The sequence below is a fragment of the Syngnathus typhle genome, linkage group LG8 (genome assembly GCF_033458585.1).
Source record: "Syngnathus typhle isolate RoL2023-S1 ecotype Sweden linkage group LG8, RoL_Styp_1.0, whole genome shotgun sequence".
In the NCBI taxonomy this organism is placed as follows: domain Eukaryota; kingdom Metazoa; phylum Chordata; class Actinopteri; order Syngnathiformes; family Syngnathidae; genus Syngnathus; species Syngnathus typhle.
Genome location: NC_083745.1, coordinates 9,140,891 through 9,166,014, shown reverse-complemented (window position 1 = coordinate 9,166,014; position 25,124 = coordinate 9,140,891). Strand labels below are relative to the sequence as shown.

The 25,124-nt window shown below is 38.3% G+C and overlaps 1 protein-coding gene across 4 annotated transcripts in view; it reads left to right on the top strand.

Annotated features, from left to right (window-relative positions):
• The window catches only part of macrod2 (mono-ADP ribosylhydrolase 2), a 273,703-nt gene that overhangs the window by 90,200 nt on the left and 158,379 nt on the right, over positions 1-25,124 (top strand). For all 4 annotated transcript variants that reach the window (XM_061285242.1, XM_061285243.1, XM_061285244.1 and 1 more), the window contains one exon: positions 5,996-6,112. In XM_061285242.1, the coding sequence (XP_061141226.1) occupies positions 5,996-6,112 (117 nt within the window). The remainder of the gene's footprint in view (positions 1-5,995; positions 6,113-25,124) is intronic.

Sequence of the window (25,124 nt, the reverse complement as noted above, 5' to 3'; positions counted from 1 at the left end):
AAGGAAAAAGACAGCTCTCGAAATACTGCACAAAATCATCAAAGTCTCAAACCTGTTAAAACAATAGATTTGTTTTCAAAATGTTGAAACAAACTCACTGATTGGATTTGGAGAAAAAAAACTGTCCATCCTATTGAAACACTGTTTTTCAGTTGCAAAAGTAGTGAAGCAGGGGTGCCGAAAGTAATCTAACCTAGAAGACTGGGTGATAAGAGCGACATTGGCAGTGTGTTTGTTGGTAATAAGAGATTGGATGAGAAGTTGAGGGGAAAAAATGAGTGTTATATTGAAGGAAGGTGAGAAAACTGTAACAGAGGAGGTATGTGTTTATCTGTGACTATTAGAGCACCTTGCACCTTAAAATGGACACAAAATGTAGAGTAATAGAAGACAGACATGGATTTCCATCAGGCAGCTGTGATCATAGTCTGAGATTAGGTAAAAATGGGTTCTATTCTGAAAATATTTTGAGCTTTAATGCTGTTAACAATGATTTTAATCACCACTTTTATGATCATGTGTATTGATCATTTCATCCTTAATGCAGCGCTGCTCAGTTAAATGCAGAAAAACAGTAAATACAGCCATTTAACTTATATCCCTTTTCTACCGCTTATCTTGCCAAGGTTCACGGCCGGGCGAACTGGAAGCCATCTGAGCTCACTAGTCACCGGTCAGTCACAGAGTACATATACTAGAAACACCACGTGAAACCATACAAACACATCTATTTGGTAAATCTCAGACAAAACTTAGGTATAGGTTTGAATGTGATGATATGTGTGTTTTTGTTTTTCTTGTATTCAAGGTAAAGGAATTATGAACTGTTCTAGCTACCATTCAAAGAGCAAACCCATTTGGCTTTTGCTAGAAAGCAAAAAAAAAACCACACAAAAAAACATGTAACAAACAAAAGTAAATGTTGTTTGTGACTGGCATGGTGAAAGAAGTCGGAAAGCTATTAAATCCCCCCAGACCACTCACCCAGTCTGTGTGTGTGTGTTTGTTTGTGTGTTATTCAAATACAGATTTCTTGAAGGCAACAGTTAATATGGGCATAACCACAAATTGTCTGTCCACACATTTATTATATTATTTAAAGTAAATGCCTCTTCCTTGGTGTAAATTACATTTTCTTTCTAAATGAGTCTATAGTACTGTCTTTATTGTCTTTGTGCAGGATTTTTAAAATACTGCAGTCAAACTTATCTTTTAATACCATACAAATGTATTTAAAATGTTATTAAACATTCTATAGTTCAATTTGATAGCAGGATAGCCTTCATGCAGCAGAGTCAAATATAGTGCAGTAAAACATGTAGCAAAGCAACATGGTTTTTTTTTTGTTTAGAAGTTGTGCTGACAGTCTGATTGTCTGTGACGGAACAGCTCCGTTGCCTCTTTCAAACAACAAGACAGGCCAGTTTAAAAAAAAAACAATTTAAAAGTAAGGACTTTGACGATTGTCACAAAAAGTGTAGCACCGGTGGGGTTCGGCACCAAGTTGTCCACAGCTGTCAGACGCCACGCTTCCAAAAACAGTGTCACTTGAGCTCAAGTACCAAACTGATCTTTGTTTTACGATTCTGGGAACAGCATGAACAGTCTAGAGTTCTTGTCAACTGTCAGGGCCTGTTGCCATCATCCACATTTTACCATTGTTCCAGAAGTTTTCAGAAACTCGCACAGTTTTGTGATTAAATATTAATGCACTTAGAGAATAAATGTTTTGGAACTGCGTAGAAAGCCATCAAGATGTCATATTCATGATGCCGTATTCAGTTGATTCAATTGGTATCACATAGAATCTATTTAGGATCATTGTTGTAATAGGAGAAAGATTTAGTTTTGCTGAAGCTGTGATATGTCTGCTTTATTTTCATCCATGTAAACCTTAGCTATTCATTGGCTATTTACAGAGTAAAATCTGTTACTATCTATCTGGTTTACCATTTTTCAAATCCCAGGTATTATGGGTTGAGCAGAGATTACTGTCCCATTGCACAGAATGTGGTTACAGCAAAGGGCGAGCTCTAGCTCTGTTTGTACCTGAAATTGCTGCGATTAGGATTCACGATCCAATATCACAAGGGAGTGACATTGGCTTGAACATATTCAACCTGACATTTATCGCTGATTGGCACTTGGTTACAACTAATCCGTGTCATTTTCTCCGTCAGTGAAATTAGTTGAGAATAAAATGGTGTTGTAAATTACAGATGTGGAATTAAGACGGGGCACTGAAAAGTGCTCAGAAGTGATGGGACATAAGCTGTTGCTATGGTTACTACAAAAAAAAAAAATCGGCGAACAAAACTATAGAGTACCTTGCGGGTGCTTCTCCCCTTACATTGTGTTATCTGATTTCGTAATAATACTCACACACCATTAGCTTGTATTTTAAAGTTGGTAGTTGTCACTGAATTGATTATTTTGTCAGGCATGATTTGTGGATCATGAAAGCAACTCAACTGCCTTACCCGCCCAGAATTCGTAAACACTGCATGCAGTTAGTCACTGTGTAATTAGAAGCTGTGCATCTGTCCAATTTGTCGTCTCACTTTATCACAATTAGCTTTGCATGGTTATAGCTGGACTTCTTTCATCTTTACGGAGTAGAAAAATAATGAATTCATCCCTGATTCATCCCTTTATTTGTCTGTGGCCTTTCTTAATCCCTTTTTTTTGGGGTGGGGGGGGCAGTTTTCAGTTTTGTGACAGTGCATCACTAAAATGTTTTATTCTCCTAACCTGCAGCGATGAGACCTTTCTCTGGGTCGGCAGGTGACGGCAACAAAGACAATGCAGCCGAGTTGGTTGTCTTTATATGAATGCTACTCGATTCCCCTTACTTTGATTATTTGCTGATATTCCGGCTTCTGTACATTCTGCTCGGTAGAATCTAGCTCAAGCATACCCGATGCCATCCCCCACCCACCCCATGCCATCCCCCACCCACCCCATGCTGCCTCCTCTGGCTCCAGTCCTGATCCTAACCCTCAGAGGCGCGGGAAATAATTAGGAGAGAAAAACTGCAGCTGACACTATTTCTGAAAGCAGGGTATTATAATGAGAGCAGAGCAGGTATTCATTGTGTCTGATGGAGCGATTGAAAGCCACTTGGTTTTCAGGCTGCCTGGGAGAAGCCTTGCGGAGCTTTGCTGGTCCCTTAATGCACATGGGAGCTGAGCTTTGGGAGGTTGAGCCAGAGGTGTCTCAGACAATGGCAGGAGCCAAGGTTATAGCTGAGTAACCCATTCAAAATGCTCTAAAGTGACGCAGCCTTCTCCGCTTTTGTCTCTGCCAATGTGGCTGTCTCTCTCTCGCTCGCTCTCTCGCTCTCTCGCTCTCTTGGTCTCTGTTGTTGAACTCATTATTAAATGTGAGGGATGCCGACGAGCCACTGATCAAAGTTGAGCTTCATTAAACCGTGTGGACTGAGTAATTGCTTTGGAAAGTGTTCTCTTATCAAGACAAGATAAGCAGTTTATCTATCTATATATATATATATATATATATATAATTACATAAATTAATGCACATTTCATATGTATATATATATATAAATATATATATATATATATATATATATATATATATATATATATATATATATATATATATATATATATATATATATATATATATATATATATATATATATATATATATATATACATATGAAATGTGCATTAATGTATGTAATTTTTTCACGTGAGTTTAGGTCACATAACTTGGCAAGGGTGTGGAGCATGGGCCAAGGAGTCCGTAACATCACTTTCCAGATTTGAAAGTTTAGATCATATAAATAAAATAGACACCCTAATGTTACTTCACCTACATTTTATTTTATATTTTAGAGGCCACACTTGAGAGAAATAAGATGAAATAAGTTGGTGCCATCCTCTTTTCCAAAATGAAATATCGTACTTTCTTAATGAGATTCTGCGGCTGCACTTTTAATGTGTCAGGCATACACAATTTATGAATCCGCTGTGATAGCGATGAAATTCATCTTAAATTAGGATTTAAATTGACATCCAAACTGCCACATCTTTTGGTTAATTAAAAAAAAATCATGTCAATGCCCAACCACCTCACGTAATGTGATTTTTATTTTTTCAATCAAAAGCTGTCTTTCTCTGTGTGCTCCCCATCCAGCCCCCATATCTTATTTGCGTCACTCAGACCAGTACCCATATGGTACACAATGCATCTGTTGAACTCCACTCATTCCTGTAAACAGGCAAATTAAATCCATTCTCCAGCTATGTCAATCATTTCACCATCTTTTATTGTATTTATGGACACTGAGGACACATTCCCAGTCTCATTAGATGTACGCAATGCATCAGGGAGGGAAGGAGGAAGGGAGGAGAGCTCTGAGATGGAAATTGAAGCTATCACTTGGAATCATTTTCTCCAGCCACTGAGATGAAGCGCACCTCCTCATGTTGTTGCTTGCTGGACTCCCAAGGTACTTGTAGGCTAAAGATCAGAATTGCTTGCTAGTCATGAGAAATATCTTGGGAGCAGAGACTCCTACGTGAATGCCACACTGGAAATATGTATTATCACCTTTCCCTAACCCAACTTGCTTTTCTTAAATAGGAAAAAAAAATGACCTCAGCAGGATTGTATATTTGCAAATGTCAAATGCATTTGTGTTGAATTAATTTTATTTAATCTATACAAATCTAGATAGTATTTTGTATGGGAGCTCTTTATGCATTGTGACAGCCTCTTTTTTAGTGTTATTCCTAATATACATCTACTAAATGTCATTGTTATGCAAATAACTAGTAACTGTGGAACATTTTTGCCGAACAAACTCTAGATTCCAATCTTCTCGCCGACGCTACAGCTGCTCTGTGCTGTGTTAAGTATCTCCCACTGTCACCAGAGCAATCCTTCTCCATATCCACATCCCTGTCAGATGCGTGTTACTTTTTCGAGAAGCCATAAGGCCCCGACCGGCTTTCCCTCACTCCATTTAAGATGATTGATAGACCCTGAAAACCTTTTGCCCAGCTGTTAACTCATCCTTGAGAAACTGAAAAGAACTCAGATAAAGGACCTTCCATCACCAAATATATTTTGTCTTCATAATGTTCACTTGTATACGTCGTATAATAGTCTATCGCAATTCCAAGGTGGTTTGGGGTCTCATTGGTGATTGCAATGTGTTAGTTGTTTCAGTTTTCTTTTTTTTAAACTCTAACCTTTGACAGATAAGGGCAGTCCTCTGCTTGGGTCAAATGAAAACAAACAGAGAAAAGACACATTTGTTTGTCCATCTGTCATTGTTCTTCCTCTTGGCTTTGTTATCCTCTAATGGCTTGTGAGGATTTCTGCAGAACAACTTGAGACGTATTTTATGATGTTTCAGCGTGATTGATAACATGCTCTTGGAGAGATGTCAGGCTTTCAGAGTTAGGATAATGTGGATTTCTATCTCTCTGCCTTCTTCTGTAAGATGCACCATCAATCAGCAGCAATCGCGGCCTTAACCCGGTAAAATTAAAACCTGGCGGGGGGGGGGCTTCGTTTTCCGCGGAATCAGGACACACATCAGAAGGGAGCGCGACAGAATCAGAACGCTGATCCACATCGCACCAGGCTCACTGCGACAGAGAAGAGGATAGATATAAGATTCCCAGCATGGGGCAGAAAATATAGTTAATGATCTGATTGTAGATAGCTGTTGACAGGGGAGAGGGATTACAGGAAGAAGAGTCTCATTTTCACTGTGTACAGAGACGTTATTAGATTCTAGCCCAGCTAATTTAATTCCTAGGCCTGTCAATATTTACCAGCAACAAGGGCACTGCACTCTGGCAGACTCTCTAGTCTTTGAGCATGCCGTGTTATGGACATAATTTGACATCGAGATGAAAAGATGAAAATTCCCCTAGTGTCTGTGAAGCTCTGGTCTTGTCATAGGTATGTTTTGATGCATGTCTCAAGTCTGTCTATGTATGTCTGTGTTTTTCAGTGGATGGCTGCATACACAGAGCGGCAGGTTCCTGTCTCTTTGATGAGTGTCAAACACTAAATGGCTGTGGAACCGGCAAAGCCAAGATCACCTGCGGCTATGATCTCCCTGCAAGATGTGAGTACCAGTAATTAATGCATTCCTTCCTCAGTGTGTGCTTGTGTGCTTGTGTGCGCTTTTGCTTTCAAGACCTGATGCTGCTTTATTCCATATTCACGCACAGATGTAGCGTAATGCAGCATAATTGTACACTCACAGGTCACACGCTGCACAATGAAATGAGAAAAAAAAACATAAAATGCCTTTCTGGAAGCAAAATACATTACATATAAACAAATATATAACTCTGAAGTCCAACAAAACACTCATTCGGTCATACTCGCGTAGGGAAGTTGTCAAGGTACCACATTATTATGATACAATCAATGTCATATTGGAATGAAAGTTGACTTTTTTATGTGTAGGAAGAGGTATGTGTGACATTTTTGTAATTTCATTTACTATACCCCCATTGGTTTTGGATGATTTTATTATTTATTTTAATGTGCATGTTATTCTCAAAATGAATTCATGTAATCAAAATAATTTTCAAAAAAACTCACAACATTGTTAATTTGAACCTAATGAAGTGTCCGGTAAGTGTATATTGTTTCTTAATGTTAGTTTTGTGGAATAGGTTGAGTAAAGAGGAGTTTAGGAGAAGGCTTTAGGAGATGAAAAAATACCATTCAGATACACTGGCTGTACTCACACCTGCACATGAATAACACAGTGGGGAGTAAAAAATGAGAACAAACTTTTAATTAGAATGCATTACTTTTGAAAAGTCATCCATTTATATCAGGGTTTGTTTTTCCAAAAGAATAATTATGATTGGTACTTGTATGGCTGAATGAGAGCATCATCTGTATACAGACAGGCCTTTTGTTGCTTCATTTGATTAATTCTTTTTTCAGTCATCATTTATTCATTTATCGGACCACACAACTTTCACTGATGTAATTTATCGATGATGAGAAACTTAGTTGGGATCATTAGTTTTCCAGCTCTACCTGAGATTTATTATGTTGCGTACCCTTGAGTTTTCTGCAACTTTTCGGATACGAGTTAATTTTCTAATTGTTGAGGACGTTTGTTTGAAACGTGAGTAAGTGATGTCACACTCCTGGTCCTAACCTAACCCTGAAAGATTTCCATGAGACAGCGGAGGACACGGCGGCCCAGATGAAATTAAGATGTGTTGTAAAGAATAACAAACAAACGGAGGAGATAAACTGTGAGTTTGTCATTCTGGGGCAGTCGGACTAAAAACAGGGTGCACCCATGTTATTATCTTTGGGTGAAACACATCTGTGCTGATAAGTTATTATGGATTTGAGCAGTTGTTCACCTGGAACACTCAGTCCAATTTTGAATCTAATTGGAGTTCATTTTAAAATCTCTATTTTACCGGGATTTGTTGAAATGTTTGTATCTCCACTAATCTGAGTCATCATCCCATAATATTTCTTGCTTCTTTTCTTAGAAATCAGCTTCTCATTTTGAGAATGGCATTTGCTCGCTCGCAAATCACGTTGTTTTGATGAATTTTCTACGCTGTCATATTTATCCTGCCTATGCACGCACACACATTAAAAAATTACAAAGCACACAACAGAGTTTTTTTTTTTGGTATCTTCATTTATTTAATATATTTTATCATTTTGTAGAAGAGGACAATGGCTTCTGTGAATATCACACTTTTCATTTTTGTTGCTAATAACCATTTCGTTAGCACAAAATCCATGGAAACTAACAAACATATCCCACCCTTTTTCCACAGTTGTCAGGCCACTTTAATTTTTAAGAATACCATTTGAAAAGGTAAACAATTTTAGGTTCAAGCAAATTAAATCCTCTTTTCACCACACAAACATTTTCAAACTGGAACTCTGATTCTCAGTTTTGCAGTTCCTCTGTAACAATACTGGGTACATCTTCAATGGTTGCATCCTTCTTTGGAGAACCCGTCTGTAGTAGTTTGCCCAATGTCAGTCCTCGATGCCATTATCGCGGAGTAAATTGTCCAACCCGTGCTGTTTAACCAAATGCTGCTATTTTTTTAATGAGAAATTGAGTGTGCATATGACTGTCTGTGATGAGTATAACCACTTAGTGCCCACAGGGAGAAGAGCGCTGAAACCACAGTTGTCCTTAGTCAGAGATGTGATGGTCTGAGGAAATGAAAAACGGCCGTCGTCATCACCCCATCTCAAACTTCCTCTCAAGACAAGAAAATTGGTCCCCCTTACATCCCACTAAGCAGTTTAGGCTGTGAAGCCCACTGGCAAATGAGCCTTCGCTTTAGGAGGGCCGGGTACATGTGGGACTTATTATTCTGGGACTGGCCAGGGATTATTAATCAATGACAGTAATTACGCACCTACCATAGCGGAAAGACACCCGAAAAGCTATCAAATTGACAAGAAAATTGCCCATTTACCCTAATTTTAGACAAGTTACTCATCTGTCCATAGATAGGATTAAATGAAAATGCAATGTCAAGTATTGCCACCATTACCACCATTCATATTTATGGTTCTACTAGTGAAAGATGGTTTGCTATTTTGTACTATTTAAACACCTTAATTAACTACAAAATGTGTTTGTCCATTTTATTATTAGAACTATTTGAAAGAATTAAAGATATATCTATTTTCAACATAAACCACACCTCACGTTGGTTTCAGATCAATGTACAACTTAATAACTATAGATTTTTTCAAACATAATTATGATTGCCGTGTCATTTGGAACGAGGCCTTATAAATGTAGGTTACATAATAATCTGCATCATTGTGCTTGTTGCTTTGATGGTGATGAAACAACCCTCCGAATTATTTTGTTAATTGTCCTTGTCCACTCCAAAGATGTTTCGTAAAGACCTTGAGGGCTCATCTTCACTTGGACTTATTCTAAAGCTTTCTCTTGTATGCTTGAAAATTGAATACCCCAAAGGAACTTTGAAGAAGATACTGTATTTGTTGTTGTTGTTACACTCCCATCCCATGTAAAATATTTTACCCGGTTCTGTTCAACCCCTAAAGGAGTTTTAGACTGACACTTCAAAATGCTTGTGCTGTTTATTGTTTTGCTTCTCCTTTTCTCTCATCTCATTGAGCTCTGTGTGTATGCTTTAAATAATGGATTCTCTTTGGATACAAGGCAGGGAGATTCTATTCTGTTGTTGTGGTTCTCTTTATTCTTCTCTTTGCTAATTAATAGTCCTTAAGATTGTCTCTTCAATCGTGCGTGCCTTTTGAGAAATTGTCTTGTACATTGTAATCATCCTTACAGTGTTCTCGGTGTGTATTCACCAGTCGTGAATGCTGTCAGTATGTCACCCAGATAGATTTCTCTCCTTCAACTCCTTGGTTTTAAAGTTTGGATTTTCATTCTTCGTTGTGTGTTATTGTTTCCCCCCTTCTGCCACTCACTTGTATAGTGTGGCTGTACAACCTTGTACCCACACAGTAGTGAAGCCTTTGATTAGTCATTGGGCGCTATGCGATGCCCTCGTCCAGCGCTGTCCCCACTGTGACCCGCCACGTCTTCACATTCCTCCAGTACTTTTCAGACTTCTGCGCAACAACAAGCAACATTCCACTCTGGAATTTATTCATACTTTATATGCAGCCTGCTTGTGTCGTGCATTCATTGATGTCGGTTTCATCCCAGTAGGACTCATCAATAGTTTTATTTAGATACAATATGTGCACATGATTTTGTTGGAATTAGTAACCTCATGTCACTAACGGACAACTATAAAGAGGATGTCAAATATGTTCTATGTGCAGTCCCACTAGTCTGGACAGTTTTCCTGTTTTCTGGGGCCGTGATTGGTTGTAACTCGAGACCTGTGCTTCTGTGATATAATTTTTGGTTGACAGCAAGTGTCCCGCCTCCTTAGATGGAGAAAAATGGGTGGATTTTGCTTTGTAATTCATTTTACACAAGCACAATATTAATCTGTAAATCATGTTTGGACTGCATAGAACATGTCATATAGAACAGTACGATGGATGGACGGACGGACGGACGGATGGATGGATTTAGATTTTGTGCCCTTTAAAATCACTGTCGAAGAACACAGATATCAGTTTTCAATTACTGCAGTTTATGTACTCAATGAATCAACTCTTTCAAGCACGATACGCCCCATCCCTTGTATTAATCAGCATAATAAGAAATTGAGTGAGCATCGGGTCCCTAAGTAACCAACTTCGTTGAAAGGGTGGTGGTTATTGCAGAAAACCTTTCTTCCTACTCTGAATAATCTGTGCTTGTGTTGATCCATTGCAACATTTAGGAATGCAGACAAAACTCCTTTGGGAGAGGCACCTTGGCTCAGTGCGCAGCTTCTTTATCTCATGTTCCTTTTCAGCACAAACTGGAGCTCTGGTGTTTACTGTAAGTGCACCTGTGCTAATAATCATCCACCGCTGATAAGTTTTGCTCCCTGATAGTGTGAGTAATGTTTTCCCGGGCCTTATTTACTCCGGAAAAGCAGCCTGTCTGAGCCATCCATCCACTCGGCAAACACAGACAGCCAAGGCAAACTTTTTCACCATTAATGAAACCATAGTCTGCTTCATCATACACTTATACAACAACAAAGGCTGCTTTGTTTAAAATGTTACTATTCTGATATCATTCTGACCTTAATGTTCAAGCGCATACCAGTATAATTTCCACTATCAGAAAGTTGTAATTTTTCATCAATTTTTGACAAACATACTTATTTCGTCTTGCTTCAGTGCAGAGTAGACCTAATGGTCTTTTTTTGATGCAAAGATCTCAACTAGTTCTGAAAGGGCAAACATGGGTAATGATCTTAAAGCAATAATTACTGAGCATTATTAACCACAAATGAAATGATCACTACAACCGAATTGACTGTTTCACAACACATCTTAAGACACAACACATTGCAGTTCATTTTAGCATCGTGGCAGGCTCAAAAATGCGTTTCTTTTGTTTAAATCAACCACGGTGGGCGTGAGAGAAAAAACACACACCGAGCAAAGGCACGTTACTGCTCAGTTTCAGCACTGGCGTCATAAATGTAACCCTTCATGTGCATGCCACTTAACCTCCAGCTCTGACTTATAATCGTGTGCATTTCTCGAATTTATCTGTCACTGATCAAGTATTAAGAAATGCATGTCGGTAGGTGCAAATAGAAGGTGAAGTGTGACCATAATATTACATATCAGCAGCTTACTTTTTCATTTAAAGAGAATATAAAATGAAGACATAAAATCACCTACCCCCAAAATCAACGTAAAATCCTTCCATGAGCATATGATATTGTGATTTCCTCATCATTATTCTTGGATTGAAACGTAAATTTACTACTGACAAAAGGAAGCATGACAAGGAAGATTGCATATCAAGGAAAGGCCAGATGTTTTTAAGCATTATTTATGAGGGAGAAAATGTGTTTTTTCTTTTTGTCTGCCAGACTAATCCACTCTCCCTCTGGCTCCTCATCGGTTGAAATGCATGGCTCCCCTCTCAAGAAACAGAGCAAACTCAATTTCACCATTCACATGTAGAGGCAAGCCTTGTCGCTCTCCTTTTCAGATATTTGTTTCTTTTGTTGGTCGGCATGTCAGTTCTTCAGGCCTCTTGAGGACTGGAGTAATTTGGTAATTTTACCTAAATGGTGATACTGTAATTGTGTAGCGTCAGCTGCCGAGCTGTCAGTGAGACAGCCAACGGTCATTCATCACCAGCAAACGAGATGGGTGGGGGGTCATTTTGACTGATCGGGTAAACATTAGCAGAAAGAAAGTAGTGAAGCGATCTTACCCTGAAAAAAAATGATGGAAATAGTAGTTGAGTGGTCTTTGGAGTAATGGGGTGCAGGGGCAGCAAAAGTCTGTGTGGCAGCCTGGTTATTAGGCTGAAATTGGGCGGAAAGGTGCTGGTGTTGGGGGGAGGTAGGTCGTTGGGCGTCAGTAAAGGTGCCTGAGCCTCGCACTGACAGTGATGCATCAGAATGGTAGCGTGTGGGTGGCAGATGAAGTGTCCACTAAAAGGTCAGGTTTGAAGTGGAAAGTGGCAGTAGCGTTAATGCAATCATGTCTTCCCATCAAACAATTCCAATTGTCCAGTTACAATATTTTTAGTTTTGTTTTGTTTTCAGTAGCACAGGGAATTTACCGTATTTTCCGGCCTATAAGGCGCACCGGACTATAAGGCGCACCTTCAATGAATGGCCCATTTTAAAACTTTATCCTTATATAAGGCGCACCGGACTATAAGGCGCACCATTAATGCATCATGTCAGATTTTTAATCCAAATCAAATCATTCTCCATTTTATCTTTTTTATTTCAACTTCAGACGGAACAAATTACTTTATAATCATAAAATAATGATCCATAGTCTTTTTGAGTCATGATTCATAGTCTTCAGCGGGCCACTTATGATTGATTTCATAGCACAATGCTTTGGGCAAGTTTAAATTTAGGAATTTAGTCCATATATAAGGCGCACCGGAGTATAAGGCGCACTGTTGGTTTTTGAGAAAATTTTAGGTTTTTAGGTGCGCCTTATAGGGCGGAAAATACGGTACTACTCGCTGTACACGGACAATAATGGGTGTCTCATCCCCTTTTTTTCCTTTTTTGTTTTTTCCCCCTTTCCTCTTTTTTTGTATTTACATTTAGGTCATAAATGGATACGAGATATAAACATGAGTGAAGTGACGTTATTTAAGCATGCCGATCCTTAACGTTGAAAAACGTTTCTCCTACTCTATCCCGTTAAGTGATACCTTCAAGAAAATCATCTTTGACAGAGTTGCCTTAGACAAAGTTCCATTTTAAATATATGATGTACATAAAGTTAAACTGAAACTGGACCAATCGTCACTGTTTTAGGAAAAAAATGCTAATTGGATTGAAAATACAGAGCTTCATTTGGTGGACAAACAGCACAATGACAACCTTTTGCATGACTCCCACACAGTTTTGAGAGAGTGTTTAATCGACAATACTCTGACTGATTATGATTATTTAGAACTAATCATAAGGTCGGTCAGGACTTCATGTTACATTGTACTCACTTGTTTACACTATGACAAGGAAATAGAGCCTAAAGACAAATGGCGACATTTTTGTATTACATACATGCTGACCAGTCCTGCCAAGTTAGTCACTATGCTTTTGTTAGCGAGGAATCTCACGTCAAGCAATTTGGGGGTAGCTATTAGGGCCAATTCTATCAAAGTATTCCAGTGACCAAAGTCTTTGTGATCCTCAGACTGTCTCCCACCTTCAGTCAGAACAGGAGTTGTTCGACTCTCTGAGTGCAGCCCTCAAATAAATTGCGTTGCTGTCTAGCCAAAACTATGAACACCAGTGACAACCAAGCTGTTTAGAAAGCAAGAATTGATTCGAACAACATGTCAAATAAAAATATATGTGGAAAAAAACACTCCTCCATGATAAGCAAACACAACTAAATCAAAGTTGACTTTAATAAATTTCGTTTAAAATCTGTCACCATGTTTTTGAATGTCCTACAATGTCCTCTAGTAGTTCCTCCCCTGTAAGGACAGACTATATAATTTACTAGAGGCACTTAACATGAATACCCACAAGGCCTCAGGCTTCTTGATAATGTAACCGAGACCCAGGGAGAACACTACCACTTAATTCTCAGGGACGGCAGTGCACAGTTTATGGCTCACTTGACGGTTCCGTTGTCACAAGAAAGAAAAGTTTGAATCTTGTGGCTTTGTTTACCCCTCATCCAAGGCTTGTGATAAAAAAAAACTAATTAACCACGCTGAATAACAGTCTCCTGTAGTGCCATTTTCACAGCTAATTATGCAAGACTACCGCCCGCCTAAACCGTTGCCTTGTCTTTGATTTTCTCTACCAAATTGTTATGCTTCTTCTGTTCATTAGGCTTTTAGGATTGTAAATGTGCGTGCGTGCGTGCGTGTGCGCATATATATATCTATATACACTACCGTTCAAAGGTTTGGGGTCACAAAATTGTTTGGATGACCCCAAACTTTCGAACGGTAGTGTATATATGTATTTAGATAATTATTTATAGATTATATATATAATCTTCTGTGTAAAAAATCTTATAATATATATGTATACTTATATTCATAGATTATATATAATCTTATACAAATATACGATATAATTTATAATATTTAATTCATAATATTTTATTATAATAATATTTACACTACCGTTCAAAAGTTTGGGGTCACCCAAACAATTTTGTAACCCCAAACCTTTGAACGGTAGTGTAGATATAGATATATATGTGTGTATATATATATATACTATATATATGTGTGTGTGTATATATATATATATATATATATATATATATATATATATATATATTTTTTTTTTTTTTTTTTTTTCTGCGTCCTATGTTTGTATCACACGTTGCAATTGCAGGTTTTTAATGTCGTGGGTTTAGGCTCCTGCTGTGGTCCGTAAAAAATAACATTAACCTTTCAATTAAACGGCATATGGTTTGCCATAAACCCTAATGGAGAAGGGTAGCAATGCAAAAGAGCCTGTGTGTGTTTTTAGGGATACCACCTCAGTGCAAAAAGACCAGTTAAAGAAAAAACACATTTGTTTTTTATCATGTCATGGGCTTGACAAAGTTCTCAGCTTTTATACAACTTGATATAAATACATAGACATGATTTATTACCTGGACGGTTAACCACACCTGAATACAAGATGCACCAATTAAAATTAAGGGAAAATATTGTTTTGTTTATATACAATGTATAAGCCGCAGGTGTTTTAAATGAAATGTTCTCATTTCTTTTATCTGTATTACCAAAACAAATCCTCTTACAATATAATAAAAATCATAAAAAATCCATAGATAAACCGACTTGTATAAAAAGTAGTAGTTTACAGTTCGGAAATTATGGTAGTCCTGTGCAACTTCAAGTTTGTATACTTTCAGTCTAGATTTAGCTTAAGTTCAAACTTTAATTACAAAAACACCATTATTCCAAACACCTCAGAATAATTCCAGCATACCATCAGGTTTTCAGTAGTTTTCAACATTCGTAAATTACTGTAAAATTGTCGGCCCTTGCGCCATTTGAATATATCCACACACTAATTGGTGTAATTGCATAACAGATCTTTTTTAAGCTTTATCTATTCAATGCAGTTGATACGGTACAGTATTCTAACCGATGGTTTCCTCATGTCTACAAGTGTTGGCAGCACCGAATGGAGTCATGTCCTCCTAATTTTTATGACACATGCTAGCCTGAGGGTTTTGCACACTGTCATGTTGCTTCTGTTTCTTCAGGTTGCTTGAAAGGTAATGCCAATGGAGAAATGCTTTTGTGGCTTACAGATTTTATGGTGATATTCTCGAGTCATTGCACTGGCCAGAAACCGGGGAGTGTAATGGATCTGCTGGGAGCCGTCACTATGGATTTATGAAAGTGCAATGCTGGAGGGGAAAGATCAGTCACCTGGCACTATTTTTTTTGTAGCCCTGTAGATAACAATTCTCAGATATGTAATCTGTGATGCGAACAATATATGACACATGGAACACATTTGATTTCTCATCCAATCGCAATAAGAAGTGCTTAAAAGAGCTGAATTAGCAGATTTCTTTTAGGTGAGAAACAACAAATTGAAGTGCAATGTGGTGTGAGACATTCCTCTAACAGTTGTCCTATACCTCCAAATATAACCACATACCCTTCAACATTACCACACAATTCGACAAGTCATGCAGCACTTAGCTGTGCACTGCAGGGAATTGAGACGTGTCGGTAAAGGTCCCCTCCATGTGTTGGGCGGTTGGGTTGGCAGGGCAAGCAGGGGAGCGTCCGGATCAAGTTTCTTCTTCCTGCTGTCTAATTATTGACCCATCTGGTATTGTCTTTTCAATTGTTTCAATTATGATGGCACTAGTGTTGCACTGCACCATGGCGTCAAGGCATGCATAATTCATGTGAAACACCCTGGACTCCACTCAGAGCTGTGAGTTTGAGCTGAATGTCAATACCACCTCATGCCCCCAGTGGAGCCCGGGGTTGTCTGTATTGACAGCAAGGTAGATAAGGAGGGCCAAAGCAAGTGCTGCCCAAGACAGTGGATTGTGATGCTATCACCAAGTGTAAAGGTGAGCACAATGTCCTCCTGTGTCCGTGCGTGTATCATCAACAGCTAAGCTGATTTCACACCTCGTATTTGTGATTGTCTGATAGACAACATAGTCAATGTTCTCCTCAATCTTACAGCCCATTTATATGACTGGTTTAAACGGAAAACAATAGTTTTTGTCATTTTAATCAGAAAATATGTAGGAAAAATCTTCAAATAGACATTTGTGAAAATGAATATGATAGGGATACAAGTGCATTACTAACAAAATATTACTGTGTCATCTAATAACTTGCCTCAAATTAGGAGCCCACGTATATTCTAACACAATAATCAACAGAAATCATTTCAACTCGAGACATTGCTAACTAGTGGCTTGTCATGCATATTCCTATCATTTTTGCAGTACCATTTTTGGCTATTTGATACCATAGATATCAATCTATAAAAAGTTGCAATCGCACAAAAGAAAACCTTTGTCATCTTCACTACGTTCTTATAATCCAAACAAATACAAGCAGCCACAACCTGACTTCCTCATGAGCTGAATGACTTCACTGACCAAACCACTGCTTTAATCATAAGACTGTACACGCACGGAGAAAAGGTGAAGAACGGTCACGAGGGAATGCTTCAAGTGTGACTGCTCACTTATAATATGTGTGAAGATGAAACAAAGAAGAGGTCATATTTCTGACACAAAGGAGTAATGGGGACACGGTGCATGGCAGTGCTGAAACGTCTCTGCTGGATACCACCAGCAACTATCTCACCTCAACTCAGGCAAAAATTAAAAAATAGTATTTTTACATCAATTTACCTAACAGCTTTCTTTCAATGAGCCCTCAACAGTATAAACAGTTTCTGCATTGAGAGAAAAATCTCCTATTTCCACTGCTATATTTTTTTAACTTTCATCATAGTGGTTGTGATGGACTTATTGATTCCAGCTTGTGACTCGTGCTGTATTCTTTATAGTGACCTCTCATTACAAGTCACCCACGGTTTCTTATATGTGCTGTCACACTGGTATACTGGTCTTCAGCAGTAGAATTGTGCGAAATAAGCGGTCAGCGTGTAGACTGGAAAGAGATTTCACTCTGCTAAACGGGTCTCTGAAGACCTCAACCTGTGCAAGCTAAATGATGCCTCTGTCTGTAGGGGAAATTTCCACACAGGGAATATTTAACCTCCTGCACCTCATTTGTTTCAATGGCAGAAAGGAAAGACACATCATCCATACGATTGATCATTCAAGTTGACGGGTAATATAGAGGAACTGCTACAAAATCCTTAATGGAAAATTTGACAATCATGAAAAAAAAAATCCTAGCGGATTTTCTGAATGAGTTCATTTTGTAATGAAGATGATCTTTTATGATGATGCTCTTGTATGTCATTAGAATCCCAATGACCTCTCTGCTAATTTTTTTTAGTGTTGTGTGCATCAATAATGTTGGCGGGGGGTTTTCTACAGAATAGTTATTTTATTTGTTTAGTTGACATGCAGTGGTATATAATTTAATCAGTAATGAATATTGATTTGTGGAAAAATATAATGTAGTTTTACCTCTACTATTATTGTTGTTAAAAAGACAACACTCAAACACTTTACACCTAGTCTCCCCCGCAGTTGAGTAACTGCAAACAAGGAGTTAATGAAAAAATAACACTTCAAAAATGAATTTAGTCTTATTCAGTTCAAGTAGTCTTTATGTGGATTTTTGAGAGTGGGCAAGAACAATGAGATGTTTGCGTTTATGCCAAAACCTGTTTATTTGATTTTTTTTCTTCTTTTTTTTTTACGTGCAAAAATTCATATACTTTCCAGTAATTCATTATATGTAACATAAGGTAATTTGCTACATCCCAAACAATCAACGGGGGCAAATAGAAAAAGTGTATTTTTTTTTAAGCCTTTGTTCTCAGTCTTGTGAACATTTTTGGTTAATGTAGGGCAAAAAGAAAAGTGACTCTTAGCATAGCATCACAGCGACATATGCACACCCCACCATTTTGTGCAACCTCCGCCTCCTAATCTGCGACCGTCAATTCGGGTGCTGTCATGCTCTCAGGGGGGAGTCGAATCTGCTTCTTCCCTGGCACAGTGCTTCCCAAACCTCACAGCAGTGGGGCGTAGAGGGATTGAGGGTTGTGGTTAGTTGTTGGGTTAAGAAAAGTCAGTGGGGTGCGATGGGTGGGGCGGGGGGCGGGGGAGGGGGCTGTTGATAGGTGAGCAGCTGCTTTCTTTTGGATCACTTCATTAATATCCTTGGGCAGAAATTTGAGGGGCTTCTGCAGAGTAATTAACCCCGTCTGACCCTGTGTCTTATGAAGGTTGCTCCCTTTCAAATTTTGCAAGGCAAAGTGATGCGTCCCCACCCTCTCACCCCCTTCCCCTCCACCAAATATTAACATCACTGTCGTTTTTTTTCCTCATTATTTCTGTACAGCGTCGAAGCTGAAAGGTCAACCACATATTGTGCACTAACTTATGACTCGTTAAAAGCGAAAACTTTTTTTACACTTTGTTCTTCATGAATAAACATGTAAGCACTTTATTGTGTCAGCTCGTGCCACTGTGTCAATGTCTGTCAGTGTTTGTTTTTGTTTGCGTAATGAGCGGTGTCTTTGACTCTTAAGCCAGCAGGGACAGTGTAATACAATGGAAGCAGTGTGCATGATTGCTAGTGGGAGCAAGGAGCTGTCCCTCATTAGTATCATCTGTTTCGCAGATGGCAAGGGTCATGGTAAGATGGGGAGACTTGATGAAAAGAATCTCATGCCGCAAGGTGACACTTATTCAGCCGCGCAATACTCACTACGGTTCCCGGAGCCCCGTTCCCAGCCCTCATGTGATACCGTGGCTTTTGGGGGGATTCAACGTCAGAACGAGAGCTTTGTATTCTTTATCCTGACTTCAGCCACTTGTTCTGCAATCTGATGACTCTGACAGATATATACAAAGTAGAAAAAGTAGAGAACTCAAAAGCACAATGTTTACCTGGGAAGCCTGAATTGAATCTGGCCAAAGAAATATAGTTATTTGCCCCCCTGTGACTACATTTCTCACTCAAAATATTTTTTCCCGTCTTTTGTCAGTTTTCTTTTTTTTTTTTTTTGCAGTAGCTCATTAGAGTGCCATTTTTGTCCAATTTACCAGCCAAGCAGCCTTGCCCTGACTCCATGCCGAATGAAGGTGGAAGCTGTGGCAAGTGGTGGCCTTGTGAGGCAGCAGTAACATCTAAAAAAGGAAAAACGATAATGAGCAGTTTTTATATCCTTAAATTCAAGTGGTCATTATCAATCCTGGCCTTCTATTCCCCGGATTCTGTCACCTCTCTCATCCTGGTGAGCCTAAAGAACCTCAAATTGTCTGCAAGGAATGGCTAATGGTACTCCAAGCTAAAGTTCTGTCTGTATCATTGCTGTTCCATCATTTCAAATTTCCTTCTTTATTACGTGCATTTTGTTCTCAACTCAAAAATGGCTTAGCAATTTAAAAGTCATCCCTAGACTTCAATTTGACATATATTCCATTAGTAGTATCATTTTATTTAATTGAAAATTTCCCGCCACTTTTCTTAATGTTACTGCCCAGTGACAATTGTCTCGTTTTTTTCCCCTTTATAAATTGATAACATAAAAACATATTACAAAAACAATTTCAGAAAAGACTTGCATAGAACAGCTTTATCACCAGCAATGCATTATGATTTATTCCTATGACAAGTACATTGTTTTTCTCAGCTTGCGACATTGGGAAGCAAGTTAAAATGTCATCAGAGCATCATAGTGATGATGTTCAATAAATGTATCATTGTCTAATTTAGTTTGGTATCTGTTTTTTGACCTACAAGCATAATTTATTTGAACAAAATAAATTTGAATGAAAGTATGATTTTTACTTCCTATCTGCTCACAATATGTTAATTAAGGTTGCTGAGATGTAGTTCATTAAACAAAGTAAGGTTCACTTTGAGTTTCAAACAATTCTTTCAATAGAAATTGACTCAAATTGACTTCTATAGTGTGGTTACACAATAAGTCATAAGTCAGAACTGTCTGAAGAGGCTTTAAAAGGTTGTCATTAGAAGGCTCTAATGGGTGGGCTTTTGTGGTTGTACTTGCCTGATATTAGTATATTGTTGAACATCTGCAGCATGAAGTGTCAAATCTCTGTCATTGGATATTCTTTTTCAGTTCTAGCTTCCCTCTTACCCACAGAAATCAATTAATCATCATATTTATGGATGTGCCATCATGTGGTTTTGGAACAAACATGGTGAGGAAGTACATTCACAGTATATTTCAAGATGGATATCAAATGATATGTAATGCAAGAAGATTTTGAGGCTTTTGTTTTTATAATGCACATTTGTTCAGGCTTCAATCTGATTGTAGCCCAATATACATTTGTGAAGGATCTACTTTTTATTTTGGCTTTGCATTTTTACACAGCATTATTTGTTTTGTATCAGAAGCCATTCAGAAATATTCTCAAATGGATAACATTTTGTCAGCCTCTCTTAGTTTAATTATTGATAATAGTTTCTTCATTATTTAATGTGAGTCCACAAATTGAACATCAACAAAGAGACTAAATAATCATGCTATCAAACACAGATTTCTAGACTTCAATACTTAATCCAATCAGACAAATTGTAGTATTTTGAGAGAAGTATCACATAAACGTAAGCATTGAAATATAAATGCTGTCATAGTTCATCTTATTGTTTTGACAGTTGAATGAATATATGTACATATATATTGAATTTGAAATATAAACGGAATTCAAACAATGTACGTCAAGATATAAATACATCTAATACCTCTCGCACAATGAACCAAGCTGCTCCACATGATCTTCATTTCCCTCATAGTCTATCTATTATTTATATACTGTTTATGTGTTGTCGTGATTATTAAAGTCAAATGTTTTCATTTGCATAGATAGAAGTGGAGTCCTACTTGTCAGACTCAGCATTAGCAGCATAGGAAGTATAAAGAAATAATTGCTAAAAATGTACAATATTAGGTAGGTCAGAGTGAAACGTCTTTGTTTTTGATCAGCAATCCCAGGTGGATAGCTTCTCGTGATTTTTGGACGCAGTTGGAATGAATGCATGGTGCTGGTTAAAGAGGCAGATTATCCACAGAGGTATTACTATGTTGATGTCTGTGGCGTAAGAAGCCATCAGCCTGCGGCGGCAATAGCGAGATCTACCCATTATTCAGGGACAAGGTGGAAATGGAGAGGGATAAGACACAATGTGCTCAGGGCCAAGCCTCTCACTTCTTTGACCTGCTGATCAAATGGCTTTTCCACACCCTCATAAAAGCCATTGCGTTGCATTTTAAAGAATAATAGAATCACTGCCTCTTCCCGAGAAACTATTTTAGCTTTCTAATTCCTTGTCACTGGGGCATTTCTTTGAAGGTGACTTCGCTCGCTCGCTTTTCTTTTTCTTTTCTGACGATGTGGAAATGCCTTTAAGAATAGTAATTCAAATGCTTTCTTGTTTCTTTTGATGTTAAGTCATGAGACCAATGTTGAGGAAAGCATGAGCCTTTCATAAGTTGGACGACAAATAGAATTGCCTGTTTTAGTTAAGGCTTAAATGACATTTCTCTTGACCTTTAATTCACTTTATTCCGCATGCTCTTGATAACGCATGCTGGTTTTCGTCTAAACATAATACGCGACACATAAAACACACTGTGGGAGTTTCTTTCGATAGATACACAAAAGGAAATGTAAACGCTGTACTTATTCTTTTTCTATGCACCCAACATTCCTCTTTGTCTCGCAAATCTATGAAAGTCTGTGGTGGTGACCACTTTCCCATTTCTTGAAGTAATACACCGACAGGTGTGGCCCTTAAAATGCGGTCGTAATGTCTGCCAGAAATCCTTGCCTTTGTTCAAGAGTCACGAGTGCAAATATTAACACCTCATTTGTATTCTAAACAGCACTTTGACTGTTTATAACTAAAACACACAGCAATCGCATTCTCCCTTTAATGCCAGGGGACCCGGCAATTGCTCGTATTAATCAGAGCAGTGATAATGAGCAGTGAATAATAACAGTGGGTGGAGACGCACTGAATGTAGTAAGTTGGGCGGGAGGTTCCCCTAGAGAGGTGTTTATTTGAGATTGTAGGATGTTGTGAACAGTTGTGTTGTTGTCTCTCGAGACCAAGTGTGTATTTTCATGCCACTGACCGTATCTCTCTCCAGGCAGTTACCACCTGCCATCCCATCCTCCAGTTTTATATAAATTCAAATGTAGTTTGTTTTTGTTTTTTTAGTCTTGTGCTTCAAATGCAATTTATTTTCTTACAATAAACCGTTAATGCCTGCCAGGTACCTTTTATTACTAACATTGTAGTGTATCGTTAAGTCTAAAAGCAACACATATGAGTAAAGGTTGAATTGAAGGTGATCAGTTGAGGAAATATTTCGCTAAAAAAAATCCGTAAAACTGCAGTCCCACAAATTAGAATATTTTAATCATGTCTGAGCATAAGTAGGTCAGAAAATGGATGGATGGATGATGGACGGACAGAGGGACAGACGGACAGGTGGACGTTAATCAAAGTATAGGGACCATTGTTACTCTGGCAACACAAAATAAGAATGACCGCAGCGATACTATATTTTCTCTCACAAGCTAAAAAGATCGCTCACAATATTGTATTGGGATTTATTTTTTCTTCTAGCCTTTTCAAACACTGTTGTTCAATGGCGTTCTCTTGATATCTAGGCAGCCAGTCAATTTTTGATTACACGTACCAAATTTAGTTCCAAGCTATCTTCATTTCGCCTCGCTCACAAAAAAGACACAGCCTCTGTGGTGTGTGTGTTTTTTTTGTTTTTTTTTAGGCTGATTGATGAGGTTTTGATTGGACTTGCAAACAAGACACTTTCATTACTGTCTCTCGACATGCATCCATTTCGGGGTAGTAAACTTTGCCGATTGCCATGCAATTTGTGTCAGTTAGTGCTTGTATAATTGTGGATAAACCCGTAAGACACCTTGGTGATGACAGCCATTTAATGACATTTGTCATTTTATGTTCTTTAATCTCAGCAATGGGATCTGGAGGCCTAGATCACTTAAATTAGATCCAGATGAGTAGCTTGTTTTCTTGCTTACAAACACAATATCTACTCTCTTCTTCCCAGAACTTAAAGCCCCACATAGATTGCATAAAGGAGGTGGATGACTGTAAAATGTCAGTTGTTTTTTACATTCAGTATTTGCTGCAAAATTGGAGCAAGTGATTAAACCTGAATGGTTTTGTGAAATAACTGCAATTGGTGAAGACCTCTGCCAGTTGGCAGTTGGTTAAAAAAAAAAAGATCGCTTGTCGGCTGAATTGATGTTATGTGAGAAATCTAGATGCTTACGGGGGCAATCCGTAAAAAGGAGACAATGATGTGATTGAAAATGATCATTGTTCTTAATCAGTTCGAATGCCAAAGCCCCTTGAAATCCTCGCTCAGTTTGTATAAAGCGTTCGTTATGCCTCTTGCGCTGATCAATTATGTTGTCAAGTCAAGTTTTATGACATGCACTCAACTCCTAATCACCACATTGAAAAACCGTTTGCATCTGCCGGCTCATTTGTTTAGAGGCTCGTTGCAAGTCAGCAATAACACACATGCATTGTGGGAAAGTATATTGATGATTCCCCATGTTATTAATAGTAGTATTGCTTGATTTATTTGCAAAATTGCGCTCGTTATTTCCTCGCACTGAGGAAGTGTGACAGGCCATTTTACTCCTGGCAGCATCCTCTTTCATGTCCCATTATTAAGTGGTTTGAGTTGGGTCACCTTGGTACAAAAAGGGAAAGTGTTGCCTGCAGCAGCTGTGATTAGGACAAAAAAAAATGTTTACCAGCAAATAATGTTGGAACAATCGACATATCATGGTTGCAGCTCAATCGAGCTGGCCAGCTCATTTATTTTCAGGTTCGCCCTCAGGTTCTGTTTTGATTTGTTAAAAAAGAAACGGACAGAAAAGAGAAAACAGTTTAAGAGGACAAAAATTGTATTGATTCTGTTCGTATGACTTTGTGTTGGTGTTAGCGTTTGGCAATAATTCAATGGTACATCCGATAATTAAGCCTCATGATTTGTTTTGGGGTGGCACGGTGTCGTAATGGTTAGCACGTCCGCCTCACAATTCAGAGGGTCCGGGTTTGATTCCACCTCTGGCCCCCCCTGTGTGTAGTTTGCATGTTTTTCCCCATGCTTGCGTGGGGTTTCCCCGGCAACTCTGGTTTCCTCGCACATCCTGAAAACATGCTTGGTAGGCCGATTGAGCACTCCAAATTAATTGCCCGTAAGTGTGATCGTGTGTGCGAATGGTTGTTTGCCTCTGTGTGCCCAGCAATTGTCTGGAAACCGGTTCAGGGTGTCCCTGTGACTTGTTAGCGGGTTAAATGTATTTCTTTATTGTAAAAAATGTTCAAAATAAACATCTCTCCAAAGGCGTATATTTTAACATTACAATACAGGAGTAGTATTTATCTAGGTCAGTCCTATAATAATGGTGAAAAGGCCTAAATATGATTCATTTTTATGTTCTGAAGAAAATACATGTATTGCTTGGAGGTAGATTATAATACACTGAACATTTTGAGTGGGCACCGTTTTATGAAGGTTGTATTGTGCTGTAGTGACACAGTGTGCTCCCATGACCTTTGCAAAGACATGATGTATTATTGTTGCTTACAAATCCATGACTTGCCCTAATAGTAAAAGTACAAAACAACTATTTAGTAGAGCTTGTTCTAAAATGCTGTATCACTCCCAGTTACTGTCAAACAAAACATCAACTAAGAGAATTAGTTTATTAAAAATAATTTCTGCTTCTACTACTAATACCATTATTATTATTATGATTATTTTATTAAAATACAAAATATTAGCAGATAAATTACT